The 14,872-nt window shown below is 40.3% G+C and overlaps 1 protein-coding gene across 1 annotated transcript in view; it reads left to right on the top strand.

Moving 5' to 3' along the window:
• usp43a (ubiquitin specific peptidase 43a) overlaps window positions 1-14,872 on the top strand; it is a 132,549-nt gene that overhangs the window by 75,516 nt on the left and 42,161 nt on the right. Inside the window, exons 7-8 of the mRNA XM_030417296.1 lie at window positions 6,777-6,945; window positions 10,583-10,694. Of these exons, the coding sequence (XP_030273156.1) occupies window positions 6,777-6,945; window positions 10,583-10,694 (281 nt within the window). The remainder of the gene's footprint in view (window positions 1-6,776; window positions 6,946-10,582; window positions 10,695-14,872) is intronic.

The raw sequence follows: 14,872 nt of genomic DNA, 5'->3' as shown, positions 1-14,872 counted from the left end.
TTATTCAGATTAAACATTGAAATTATATTTTTACAAGAGAAGTAAATATCAAAGTTCACAAACATTGCTGTAAATCTGGTCAAAAGTAACATTAAAAAATTCATCTTATTCAGTTTGTTTTTTATACATGTTTTTTGCTAAATGTGGCAAAAAGTTGCTGTTTATTTTAGCATGCGCAACTTTACAATCGGCACCCCATAGTCCAGCTACGGCTCGGAGATGAAGACTGCGGAGCCGCTACTGTACACCGTTAATGTGATTTGGGTGGTAGAGGATCTGTCTGGCTCACCGTTGCTGTGTGTTTTCATTTTTTATTCACATGCACCTACCTTGAAAGGCTAGCCGGGTGCTTTAGTTCAATGTGCCGTTTCAGGTTTGCTGTTGATGTTGTTGATGTACGGAGTTGCTTCTTGAAACCCGGTAGGCAAAGTTTACACAAAAAGGTCAGATTTTTTCCACCTGGATCTTCACTGACCTTTTCATATAATTGTTTTAGGTAATCATAAGAAGATGCCGTATTAATGGTGGAGGCAGAGTCTGAGGTAATGCTGCTGCCTTCATTTGTTTTTGCATCCACGCTTCTCAATTTGATGACGCATGCAGCGGTGCGACTCTGTGGTGGCTGGTGTTGCCAGATTTGGTGTTTTTCCGCTACATATGAAGGCTTGTTTACGGTGTGTTTTAGCCGGGTTTTCACCTGGAAGGCTCTATGGAAATCTGGCACTCTCTTGACAGATGTTAAACAGTGAGAGAGCGGTGTTCGCAATAACGTTCATCAGGCAGAAATACGTATGTTCAGTTCACGTTCACCCAAAATATGAACGAGTTCATGAACGATCATTCACTGAACGATCCTTAAAGAATGCAGAATTCTGTGATATCAAATATGTTTTCACATTGTCATTCACTTCATTGTCATTCTTTGTAGATGCTTTAAAAGATATTTAAAAATTCACTTTGTAATTGTGTATAATTTTCTTTTTTGGTTTCATGTGCTGTCTTGCAGCAGAAAGCACGACTTTAGGAGCAGGGAGACATCAAATCATTGACTAAACTAACCTGCTCCTTTAAAAAAAAAAAAAAAGAAAGAGCATTTTTTACCGTTAAAAACAGTCTGTGAAGCGGAAAGATTACCAGCATGGCACCAAGTAGAGCGCATACCTCCACCAAGGTCAAACACTCCCCTTCAATTCGATCAAACCTAATCCAATATCAAACTTGATGGCTCTTTATCAATTTTGAACTACCCATAGCTGCTCCACCATTATTAAAGCTTACCAGATCTGGATCACATCAGTCTCACTTATGGAAACTCTGATATTCTGATACCCATCATCCATCCAAGTTTCATGGAAATCTGTTCAGTAGTTTTGTGTAATACTGCCGACAAACCAACAGACAAACACACCGGGGTGAAGACGTAACCTCCATGGCGGAGGGAGTTATGCGTGATGGCAGGATTTTTACACGTACAAACATGCCGCCGTGTGTGCTCATGAACCTCTACATAAATTGTCTCATGCTGAGACAAAGACATCACACATGCAAATTCAGCCCTGCAAAGCACACTTCTGTCGCAGTTCCATTAAGGCAATTACAGGCGGCCTGAAAGCAAAGTCAGTGAGGAAAAAAGCACAATCATTCCAGGAACATTCACAGGGGAACTCTTGGCCCTCCAGTATATTTCATCATTTAAAAGAACCTGAAGAGAATGAAGACAAAAAAAGAAATTTGGTATGTCTACACTTGCCGCTCTGATCGTCACGACTGCCTCTGGAACGTGTTTTCAAATCATCCGGGGAAATAACAGCTACAGTCGGCTCAGCTGCCTCATGTAGAGCAGCACAAATGGTGCATAAAAAGCCAAAGAGCCTGTTCAAACAAAGCCTACAGTGCAAGTGGCAATACATCTCGGTCATGTTCAAGCGAACCAGTCAGCAAGGGTAGAAAGTTTGTAAACAGCCGGAATGTTCAGTGCTGTGGCGTGAACTGAGCATGAACTGATGCTCGCGACATGATGTAACTAGATGCAAAATACAGAGGGCAGATTCATTTACTTCAACTTTGTATTGTGGCTGCTGCAAACACACTATTGTGCCTTATTTTAACATAATGGGATCACTAAAATACAGTAGTGGAGCAATGGGAAGATGAGCTTGGTGTAGTTGAGGGAAGGTAGAGGAAGGGATGAGATGAGAGAAGTTGAAGGGAGCAGCAGGTGTACTGAGTTCCTCCCGTGCTTCCTCCCTAATCTGTCACTTCGCTGCTGGCAGGGAGCTCAGGTGCTCCACTGTCAACGGGGGCGTTTGTGGTCAGATGGCGGTTCGCTGCCAGGACCTCTGATTCGTTGAACCCCGTGACCCCCTGGGTATTTTTAGTGAGGTGTGTGAATTGCACATCCACATGGGTCACTCATGTGTTCTTAAAACCACTTGAGACGAGCGTTGACCCTCTCTGAAGTTTTTGTTGTTGCTTTTCTTGTGTTTCGTGGCTCGTTTTCTATTTATGTTTGGGAATATATGACATCAGTGTTGAAAAATGTTCGCCTCTGGTGCAACACCAAAATGCAGTATGACTATGTAATAACAATAAGGCTTAAACTGACTCTGTGGTTGGATTAAACCACAGTTTTGACTGATGCAGACACCCGCTGTCTATAGCTGTTAAGGGAGACCTATTATGCTTTTTTAGTTTTTTCCTTTCCTTCACGGTTTTATATTTATTCTTATGCATGTAAAAATCTTGAAAGTTAAGAAGGTCAGCGTCTGCCAACAGAAGCTTCTCTCTTCTTCAGAAAACACTGCTCCTGAGACACCTGGTCAAGTATTATTTCTGTGACTTTGTGACATCACCATGTATGTCACCATGTCACACATTTGCATAATTCTTGCATAGCTAGTTTGGCACTTAAGAATTGATTTAGCACAGCAGCTCTGTTGTTGTTAGATTTGCTGGGTCCGGCTTGTGTAAACTGACCAATCAAAGCGGACTGGGTATTCTTAAGGAGACAGGAGCTAAAACTGTTTCAGACAGAGGGGATATACAGTGTTGCTGCACTGGACAGTACAAGAACACTGATGTGTTTTATGAGCATGAAAGCATATAAACCTATTATAGTAGTAACCCAAAATAAAATTAGCATAATATGTCTCCTTTAACAAAGACACTGCTGGAATTGGCTTTAAAGGGACAGTTCAACACAAAATTAAAAGTACACACACCTCCCTCCTCCCACTGTCTTCTATAGCGCCACATCGTAGGCCTGCTGAACCTCTGCTGCCTTTCCATTAGTTATACTTTTCTCACATATCTCTCAAGAATAAGTTGTCCAATGTGGAGTGAATGAGTCTTTGATTAGCAAAAGTCCCTGTGCAAAGATCTATGTGAAAGATCGCTGTAGCCCTTCGTATAAGTTATATATATATATATATATATATACATATATATATATATATAAGCACATCGGTCCTCCCAGGCTCAAAAATATCTCCTCCACTCATACTACAGATTTCTATACACATAAAAAATCTTCCTTTGTAGCAAATACTGCTGGGTTTTTACTTCCTGACTGCTCATGAGGCTGAAGGGTGATTCAGCACAAACAGTCAGATAGTGGAGACAGATAAATGATAAATGGAGCGCCGCGGAGAAAAGGGAGTAAACGATAATACAAAAGAAGAAATGGAGGAGAGGAGAGTGAGTGCCAGAGGAGGTGTAGTGTCTTCTGTTTAATTAACGCCGACATACAAACCACCTCCAATCTCAAGAGCCATTTCTGTTTCTCATCTCATCTCTCTCCGGCTACACCCGCTCTCTCTGTATCTTTACCTCTTGCTCCCTCAGTTGCATCCACTTCAGTCTCAATGTTTATCTTTTAATTAAAAAAAGCGGATTATACAGTTTCCTGCCACGACCGGGACATTGTCACTGAAACAACAATAAACAGTTCAATATCACGCTAATTGATCGCTAAATCGATGCGTTTATGAGAAGGTGCACAGCTTTTCTTCCTCACTGTGAACAGACACAGACGTCGCCTTGTTGTCTCTTTACATGTTTTTTTAATTCACCTAGGGATTTACTTTTTTAAATAAGCACTGACTGCCCTTTCTTGCTGCCCTCTTGCTGCCTAGCTTCACTCTCCGCTCTGGTCTCCTTCCTCTTTTCATTCCTCCCTCTGTCACCAACACCTCCTACTGTCTCTGTCAATCTGAAGAAGAGGAGGTGAGAATGAGAGTCTGGCAGGAGGTTCTCCCCGCGCACCCTCGACATATTGGCGACATCGCACTAATCACTGTGTAGAGGATATAACTGTCTGGTTTCAAAACTACCCATTAAAATACTGGTTTAACAGGACGGATTTGTTTGATCTGCTGTCCTTCAGCCATCTATCTGAACTCTTCTGCGTACTTTTACATAATATCATGCGTGACCTTTCTGCTCCTTCCACGACTTAGAAGAGGTTTAATATGAGGGCTGAACTGAATAGTTGTAATCTTTAAGGTGCAATATAGAAGACTTGGCCAGCTGTTAGCATTAAATGCTGCTAACTGTAGCTGCCATCAACTAAATAGCTTGGTTAGCCATGAATGTAGTAGTCCTGATCAGCCGCTGGGAGCAACAGAGGAGTGTTGGTGTTCACATGGTCAGGTATGTACAGGGACAGGGACAGGGCTAGCTGGTTAGCATGCTAAGATAAGCAGATATCTCTATAACACTAATGTAAAAACTGCTATCTCTTCACATTATCTTGATAATTGGTTCATTTTAGGTATTTCTTTTTACCTACAATTCTTATATATGGTAACTTTAACTCACAACCTTAGCATTTAAATTCTAATTGTTGTTTTTTTTTTTGCATATCTCTTAATTCTGTTTAAAACTAGTTTTTTTTGTACAGTTGAAAAGAGATACCAGATCTGTTTGATTCAAACATTTCCAGTGACTCAAGGGTGTGGTAAAGTCTGAAAGTCAAAATTAATTGAAAGCAATTGGCTCCACCACTATTATAGTTAAAGTTATAAAAAAGAGATGAACTGATTTAATCCACTAAAACACTGTATTTCAGTATATTTCAGGGTGATGACATCATAACATTTGACAACAGACATTTGAAGTTTTGTGGGAGCTCAAAAGAAGCCTTGATTGTAACAAGAAAAGTTTGATTTTATAGTTATTTAGTTACACTTCACATTAAGGTACATGAGTAATTACAAAGAAACAATTACTTATGATTAAAGCAAGTGTGAGACAAAGAGACGCAAGATGAATTGGCCATCTTAAATGTCACTATTTTAGTCAATATTAGTCAAATCTTTTCTCGGCTTGTTTTAGCAGTTGGCAATTTTACTTCTTTGTTATTTATTATTTTATTAATTATTATTTTATTTAGCTGAAAAGTGTATTTACTTACTGAAATTCCAGGCATTCAGCAAATAATGGTGACCTTCTCTGTCCTTGTCTCTGATGCATAAAAGAAATGCTTCCCCAACACAGTTCCTTGGAGCGTGTGGGTCTGTGTGTGACTTAATAATCTGTCTACTTGCTTTTGTGAAGGCTTGACATCTAAGCTTTACATCTATTCACACTCACTTTCCTGCGCGTGTGTTTCCATTTGTTTTGTGTGTACGTGCCTGTGTGTTTGTGTATGTGCGTGTGATATTGCAAGGTGGCAGTGATTAATTGCACGGTATGGTTCGAACAAGCATCATTTAATTAAATTCTATGATAATGTCAAAGTTTATGTTTCCTGGGAGACAAGAGGTTTGGCCTTCTGTGTCCCTCCAGCTATTACTTGCTATTAATCACAGCTTGTGTGTGTCTCTATGTGTCGCTGTGTGTCTGTGCATGTGTGTGTGTGTGTGTGTGTGTGTGTGTGGGATTCTTGTTACAGCTCCTTGGGGTAAATAAGAATCAAAGGGCAATTCTGGTGTAATGTTTTCAGTGTAAACGCGTCGCATTAGACGTTACTCCTTGCAAAGCAGTATCCCCATCTGGCACCCAAAGCTGTTTTATGGCCCTGGTCCATTTCAGTCAAATGAACAGAAGCAAAAACACCTCATATCAGGGTTCACAGGGGTGCTGGAAAATTTTCAATTTTGGATAAAAAATTGTCACTTCTTCAACTTCAAAGTTAAGCCATATATCGGCTCAGCCGGGTAACAGGAGGCAAAGTGTACTTACCGACATGTGACACATTTTGAAGCATGAAACTTTATGCTTTCCTTTAATATGTCAGCCTGCTGTAAAATTCTATTCCAAAACATCATTTTAGTTACATTTGGGAACATGTAAATTAATATGTGTTAAAGTTTGTCTGATATGTTATCTACCAAAGCTTTAAAGCTTTAATAGACCACTTGAAAATGCCTGAAAAGAGCTTGAGTCTGACCGTGGAAAACACGTCTGAACCCTGTCGCATTCATTGCCGCGTCTTGTTTTTTTTTGTTCTTTTAGGCATTTTAAAGTGATGTTTTTTTCTAGTGCAACTAAATATTCTCTGCACTTTTATTCGCCTCACACACAGTGATTCTTGTTTGAAAGGGAATGAATTTTTCGAGCACCAGAAAGCAGTGCTGAGATGCCTCAGTTTAGGTTCATATCAGTGAGAAATCTGAACAAGCTACAATTAAATGCAGTTTTGTATAATCACATAACTAACAGGATTTTTCAGGTACTTGTGACAACTTTTCGTCACAAAAGCTGTTTACACTAAATTGATCACTACAGTGTATCAGCCTGTATTAAACAGCTCTCCACTCCTCTGCTCCGCTCAGGGTATCACCACAGCCTCCCCTCCTCCCCCTACACCTCTTCGGCTGCATCTGATGGTCAGAGGTTACCCACGAATGGCACCCTCTCCTCTGAATACCTGAACCAGGGCGTCTCCACGAAGGTCCTCCTCCTTATCTGCAACACTGCAGGATCTGGCCAGCAGGCTGTCAGGTGAGACACTGATCAATTTTCAGTTTCCTGTTATTGTTGGCTAGGTTTTCATTGAACCGGTATCTTGTACTTGTACTTGTACTTTATTGAGCGTCAGCACTTCATCCTGTGAATAGGTTCTGTTTAGCACAAAGCAGCAGAAACAGCTATCTGATAAGTCCATTTCTGAGGAGGTGAAATCCAGCATTTCTGAGATTTTCTCAGTGCTTGTTCTTGTGTAGCAGCAGATGGGTCTCAAATAGAATACTTCATTTAGTTTTCACTGTTCTTCATCCGATGTTGTCTCAATGTCAGCACATTCTGTTTGACTTTGTCCTGTTCATCTAGTGTGAATGCCACAGACTCTCGCCTCTATTAAGCTTTAGCCTCCTGAACTCCTATTTAACTGGCAGCTGACAGTGTGGACACCTGAGGGGGAGTCAACCAATGTGCTGTAGTAGAAGCACTTAACCTGTGAAAGTTATGTATGATCTGATTGCCATATGTTACTCTAACAAGGGGTAGGCAGCATCAGTATCTAAGCACACAGCAACATAGCAACACAGTTGGACCAGACAGTGGAAGCAGAGGGGTTTTTTTGTTTTTTGAGTTGTGTTGTTCTTTTTGGGGATAAATGTCCCACAGGGGCTGAACAACATGCCGTGATCATATCTACTTCATAGATAGGCAACATCACAAATATGAAAGGGATCGAGGCTCTTAAAAGATAACACTTTTTTTCTGAGCCCGCTTAGAGGTGAGCATGGATTTAAGCACCTGATCCAAGTTAATGCACAATTATTTTACTACTATAAAGATTAATCAACCACAGCACAATGGATCAGAGCTAAAGCAGGAAAGACAGTCCAGCTGAGCGTCTTGTTATTCCAGCGAAGAGCATTATATCGATGAAAAGATTAAAAGTAAAAGTGGTAAACTCTCTGGCACACCTTTGAACAATGTTGGATAATTCCTAGAAGTGAAAAATTACTTTGGCACTTTATTTAATGACATTCTCAAAACGGTTCAAAAGAAGCTGCTGACTCTAGATTCAGCCAATGATCATGTATCACCAAACCTTTTGTCCAGCAAACACCTGAATTATTTAATCCGTGATGTAAAGTTTTCCTTTAGTAGATGAATTAAAGACATCAGAATCACATACAGTATTTACTCGAGTCTCTTCCTGTTTTTTTTTTTTATTCAATTCATCCACTTTTCACTGAGCATTAGAGTGAATTTTGTGAGGCATGAACTGAACTGCTGCAAACGGTTCACTTCGGTGAACACTGATTGGGTTGCTCAGTTCCTACTGTTTTTTTTAAAGGCACATTCATGATGATGCGCTAATGTTTCTCATCCCGGCGACACTCTGTCAGGTTTGCTCCGAGGACTGCAGTTAATAGTAACTGTGACTGTAATGTTCCTGAACACATTGCGAGGAATTGTGTGCTTGTGCAGAGCATTATTCTAACAGAAGTATTCATTTGACTAAGGGTAGACTGTAATCGTCTGGTACTTAGGGGCTTATTGTGTACAGAGGAGCTACATCTCATTGTTAGTGCTCTTAAATCATAATGAGGGCTCAGATTTCCCTGCAGGGATCAACTCACGAGTCGAACCTGTTATTGACATAAGGACGGATGGATTCATATTTCTCTTCAGTCATCCGGTGTCAGTCGTCACGTGCACTATGGAGCTTGCGTTCTTATCTGACAGCCGTGAATCTCAACTTCCTCTTGTGCTGCTGAGTACACAAAGTTCATGCTCAAACGCTTATAACTCCATGTTTGGATGAAGCTTCAATGTAATAGACACTCCTATAGGAGACCCTCATAATGTGTTTTAGACTTTTTAGATTTTTTGTTTTACATTGCAGTTACGTGAACTCACTAAAGAACTTTGCGCGACAATACCTACGTCCCGTCGTCATCAACTACCTGGGCTGCGTCTCTTTGTTCTGCTGTAGATAAGTTTGTAACATCGCTCTCCTGTTCTCTCGTATCCTCTCTCTCTCTCTCTCTCTCTCTCGCTCTCGCTCTCGCTCATCCTCTTCCTTGAAAATAACTGTAAAGAGTCAGCGTGTTTTCAAATAAACATTATGTCTGCTCCTCTCCAAATGTGCTACAGTGGATATTTTTGCTTTGTTGTGTTTTTGTTTTCTTTTTCTCACGATAGCCTGGCAGCCCTTTCTGTAATTGGTCCAAAAGTCTGAACAACGCCAAAAAAATGTTCACACTACAAACAAACTGAAACGTGTGTGATGATCCTGAGGTTGTCCTCTGGTTTTCCTGCCACAAGGAGAATAAGTACGAAAAAACTGATGCCTCAAGGTGAAAACTTTGCTGGAGAGGCCATATTTCAGACTGTCATACCAGAAAAAGCTGCGAGATCACACGGTGATGTTGCAGGTCATTTGGGAGTGCAGAAAACGAACAGTTGAGTGCTGCGGTATTTCTACTTGGCAGGGTTGAAAAAGGGATTAGTTTGATCCGAACTGAGACCTCTTTTCTTTGGACCAGCTGGTTGGTGTTGAATCTTTGTTGTGTGAAGGCCAGACCGAACAAGCCGGGTGTGAAAGGAAACTAAAGCATCTACTATAGCATTTTACTTATTTACATTCAGCATTCAAGCTGATCCCAAATGTTCAAATCAAAGTTGAGATCAGCCTTTGCAGGAAAGTTAGCTGAATCCGAACTTGGCTAACCATTTCTTCTCAGATCTTGCTTTGTGCATGTTGAAACAGAAAAGGGTCTCCTCCCACCTGCTGGAAAATACAGTAATGTTTGACATATTCTGCTGCATTAATATCCCTTTAAATGAAAGTCACGGAGCTAGCCAAGCTGTTGCAATGATTATACTGAGAGAGGACAAACACCAGCGCCAAAATCTACAGCCTCTAAAATGACCATATACCAAAATCAGTATCTCTCTAAAACATTCATTAGTACAAGTAGAAGTCATTTTCGGGGTGTTGAAGTCCAAGGTAGGTGTATCCTCTAAACCTGCAATTGAATATATTCATGCTGTGTTCCTGTAAGCTACTTGTTCTTGTATGTTTGAATAATCTGGGAGAGATCTTGAAATACTTGACAAACACACTTGCCTCTCCCGTGACCCTCAAATGCAGCAGGTGCTAATACAGCCATTGCTGTGCAGCCAGCTGGAACACAAGCCTTGAGCTAACCTAAACACAGTGAACCAATTATGAGGCATCGATGCATTGATGATATACAGACTGATAGACGGACTTTTCTCAGCCTGCTGACTCCACATAATGTCACCTCAGCTCGTCAGGACAGGAGACGCGACACTAAAGACGGTAGAGCCTCGATGGACTTGACAGCTGACAGCCTGACACATGTGTTCATGACACAATACGTCGCTCTGACCTTTATAGTGGCTCTGTCTCTGCCTTCAATAAGCTCGACCTTCTTGGAGATAAATCTATGATGTTTTGCAGCGTGGATGATTTGCCAGGTTAATTAGTCTATAAAGAAAACGAATGAATAATTTCTTGAGTTTTACAGTACAACACTAAAATACTACCAGAGCATGTGATATATGTCGCAGTAACTGTCTTTATGTACAATATAGCACCTTTGTCATTATTTCCTATTTTTATTCACCTCCCTTTCTTTATTCATCTCTCCTCCAGGTTTGGACCTCCATTTCTCATGCGGGAGGACAGGAGCATCTCCTGGGACCAGTTGCAGCAGAGCATCCTCAGCAAGCTCTATTATCTGATGCTGAATGGTTCTCAGGCTCAGGTAATGCCCCACGCACCCAGAAACCAATAACATGTCACCCACTCTACTCTGTCCCCTAGACCCCTGGGCTCAAGGCTTCCTGGACCCTCTTGACTCCAGTGGACCAAATAAATACCAGTGCAGAGCAGAGGGGTTAGCGAAGAGGTTTGATAGATGTTTATTGAGGTTGGGTTCCCGTGTTTGAATTATATTGTTTCTATTGTCTGTGCACAATTGGATCCTAACCACATCACTTGAACCTTATTATAAAGGCTCTCAGATACTTGTTTTTTCATGCTATTTAAGTTTCATGATGACTTGTGAGCCCATTCACTTCAAAATCTTACAAAGTATATTCGTCTGATTCCTAGTCAAAATATCTCATTGACCTTAAGAGATAATCACCTCAGGGATAAAGCAGTTCAGTGAGATAAACTACATGTGTTTTTACAGTATTTACACTTTTTCAGTTGATGGATTTTTTTCTTTTTTCTTTTTACTTGATTCCAGCTAGAAACATCTTTTTTCATTACTCAAAGTGGGAATCCAAAACACATTTCCTGCTTAGCATACCAAGTGAATAACACTTGGATCTGCTGTTGCTGAAGTTTGAGTAACTCTTCCCACAGTGGGCCATAGTGACTTCAGTAATGTACTGGCTCCTACTTATTAATTACCTACTGTAGTCCTTGAACGTTGCATGTATTTTTTTCCTCTAAAGCTTTCAAACAGACGGACTGATGTTTTGTGCAGCTGTGGAGAAACTCAGTCGTCGCACCTGATTATTGAAATTCAAATTTAGTTGTTTTCTATTCTGAGCTCAATGAGAAAGAAAATAAAAACTACTATATATTAAAAACATTCAAATCACTCGTATGAGAAAAGGGTTCACCTCAGGACATCATATTCACACACACTCACAGGCGCACACACAGTCAAAGCCTTTTATGGGAGAGTAATAAGGATTTTATGTGCTGAGCATATATTTAATTATGTCACCACCCACTCAAAGCCCAGAAACACAAATCCTCAGCTTTACCGCTGTAAAAAAAAATATATATATATATTCTAGAATAAAGAATGATTGAATTATAATGCATTTATTTACTATTACTGTACTATTGCTGCTAAGCTAGACACATTACTGCTAAATTCCTGAATCAGTCCTGCGTTCCTGAAGTGTTTGTTTTGCGGACAGCTGGTCTTGCATGTTAAAATACACCTCTGCTTTCATTCAGCAAGAACTACGAGCTCTGAAGATGATCCCTGGAGAGCACATCACAACCTCGGCTTCGTGTTTCTCCACAGCCGGTTCAAGTGATCTCTGCACCACGAGCCCTGAATATATACATATACATATATATATATATATATATATATATATATATATATATATATATATATATATATATATACATACACACACACACATGCTCATGCACAAACACTGTCCCCACAGCTGCTCGTCGAGTTGCCATGGGCAACGCCATGGTGACAGGCAATATTTGAGGTGGCCTTATCCAGAGTGAGCAGCTCTCGGCTTTATAAGAAAAGATCCAAAGAGGAGGTCTGTTTCCTCACTGATCACTATCTCAGTCAGGCCAGAGGAAAACTCGTCTGCACCTTTATGTTTGTCCCTTTTTTTTTATTAAGACAACCACGAAGGTCTTGTTTTCATTTTCAAAGGAAACATTCAAAATACGAGCTCTAAAAATAAGAGGTCAACCTTGGAGCTCACTGTTCACTGATCACTGTGCGTTAAAGGCAACTACATTAACCATGATAATGTTGTTCATGCTCTTCGCTGTTTGACAGGCAGCGAGCATGAGTGCTTTGCTGCCATGAAATTGGTCGACCCTGCTTCTTCATTACGTGGTGTTTTGGCACCATCCAGAGGTGAATTTAGCAAGATACAACTTTTGGTTCAGGGTATGAAAAAAGGAAAACATGTCCAACTATCCGTTCTTTCCCAGGTTGAGGAATACATAACACAAAATGTGTAACATATTTGATTGTGCAGCAATAACCAAGAGATTATGGAGTCAGAAGAAAGCTTTTAAAATATGATAAAGGGTAGAGTTTGCTTTCGTGTATTGCCACTTAGTAGCTTTAATGTATTAAAGAAGTGAAATATTTTAGCTTGAATTAATGTTTTATTCTTCAAACACTGCTGTAAGATTAAAATTTTTGGATTCCAAATCAAGGACACTTGAAATATTTGTGCCGCTTGCTTTTTACAATAAACTTGAAAATAAACAATTGAAAATTGATCAATGAATGAAAGCAACTTTGAAGAAGAAGACGAAAGCATACACTCATACTATTGTTGTTTAACTCTGTTGTAGTTTTAAACACACACAGACCCGAATACACATACACTAACAAGTGCATTATTGTATTGAGAGTTGTCAGAGCCAGAGTGCCGTCACATAGTCAGATGCCCCAAGTAGTCTAGTCGCAGGAGTTTGGTGCCTTGCTCAAGGGAACCTCGTCTTGAACTTGAACCAGCAGCCCTCCGGTTCCCAAGTCCCCAGCCAGGTCCCAATGTACAGAGCTGCTACAACCCCCATTCTTGATCCGGAACATGATGACTCCCTGTCCGTCATGTCAGTGTTGTATTAAAGGCCATCAGTGCGTACTATTATTTTTGGGTACATTCTCTTTTAGCACTTTTGAGAAAATCTGACTTTTGCTTGTTGTAGATTCCAGGGAGCTACATATTGTATTATTTGTTTTTCTGTTTGTTTTGTCCGGTTTTTCCTTGCAACAAGAGCTAAAAAGACCAGTTATAACTTTAAAGGGTTTAAATCTCTCAAAGTCTGGTGTGGTTGAAAGCTTAAATAGATACGAAAATGTTCCGCCTAATTATTCTCATCATCTGTGTTTGAGGTATTGTGTCGTTGTTGTGCAGTGTAGCGTCACACTGTGATGCAGACAGACAGTTTGGATGTATGGCAACATCCAGCGTTCTAATTGTGTGTCGACAACTCGTCTTTAAGTCAGTTTATAGGGATTATCCTGTAGAAGCTTGCGGATGCTTAATGTTTCTCCAACATTTATTCAAAAGGGAACCAGACTTCGATGTGTTTACTCATTAGGCTGATGTGTCTTGTCTGCTCTTCTATATTAGAGTCCAATAGATGAATTAGACCACCTGAACGATTGCTTGTCGGATTAAAACTGTATGGAAAGACAGTGCCCTCGCTGCTTTGTGCACCTATTAACCAACTCATTTATTTCTCTTTCTGCTCCGCTGCAGTTTCTATTCTCCAACGGCAGCCCGCTCTGAATGTACATATTAGCAACCTGATTCAGCTATCTGCTCCCTAATAACTGAGCCCTGTGGTCTTTGCTGCTGAGGCAATAGAGGAATTATGCTGGAGTAAATGTGTTTTCTGGACTTGAGTGAGGAGGCGGCAAAACTAGTTGCCAGATATAAATGATGGCGCGTGTGTGCTTTTAACTGCTGGAGTGATGTTTTGTATCGATCCGGCACAACTCAGCCTCAAATTAAAGTTTTTCTGTTATTCAGAATTACGTGTTCACATCAATAATACATTCAAAGGGCTTAACAATACCCAGAAGGCAAGAATAAGGACTAAGATTAGTGCAATAATTGCTCCCAAAAGTTTAAACGGAGCAGTGTCATGATCAAATAAAATTGCTGTAAGCTATTAGTGCTGATTCTCTTTTGTCTGACTCTTTTTGATCCAGCATCTGTCAGAGTTTTCGGGATGTGCGCACGCTACACCCTGTTTGGCTTCACAACATCCAAAGGCACTTTTTTCTTCCTTTTCCACCTGTTCATGTTACATCTCAAACTTGTGGTTTGCTTAATGAGTGCTCATGGCTTCCAAGCCTATAACAAGTAAACACAACAACAAAACTTTTTTTGATCACACTTTGAACACAACACAGGTGGTACTTTACAGAAATACATTTTTAGTATAGTATACCTTTAGTTTAGTATACCTAGCTAACACTAATGCAGTTGAAAACAACTGTCCTGCCATGAATCTTTTCATGCTCATGCTTTTCGCAGTCCGTTTCTGTTGAATCTCTTTCAGGAGGATGCAGTCGGCAGCTCTGTTGAATAGTGTTGCTTTGCAGTACAAAGAGACGTATATTTGTTATTTATAAATGGGTTGGACAAGATGATAGCAACACATGATAGTGTAACAGTATAATTCACACATCAA

The sequence above is a fragment of the Sparus aurata genome, chromosome 1 (genome assembly GCF_900880675.1).
Source record: "Sparus aurata chromosome 1, fSpaAur1.1, whole genome shotgun sequence".
NCBI classification, from domain to species: Eukaryota; Metazoa; Chordata; class Actinopteri; order Spariformes; family Sparidae; genus Sparus; species Sparus aurata.
Note: the sequence above shows the minus strand (reverse complement) of the source record. Positions and strands in the feature narration are given on the sequence as shown.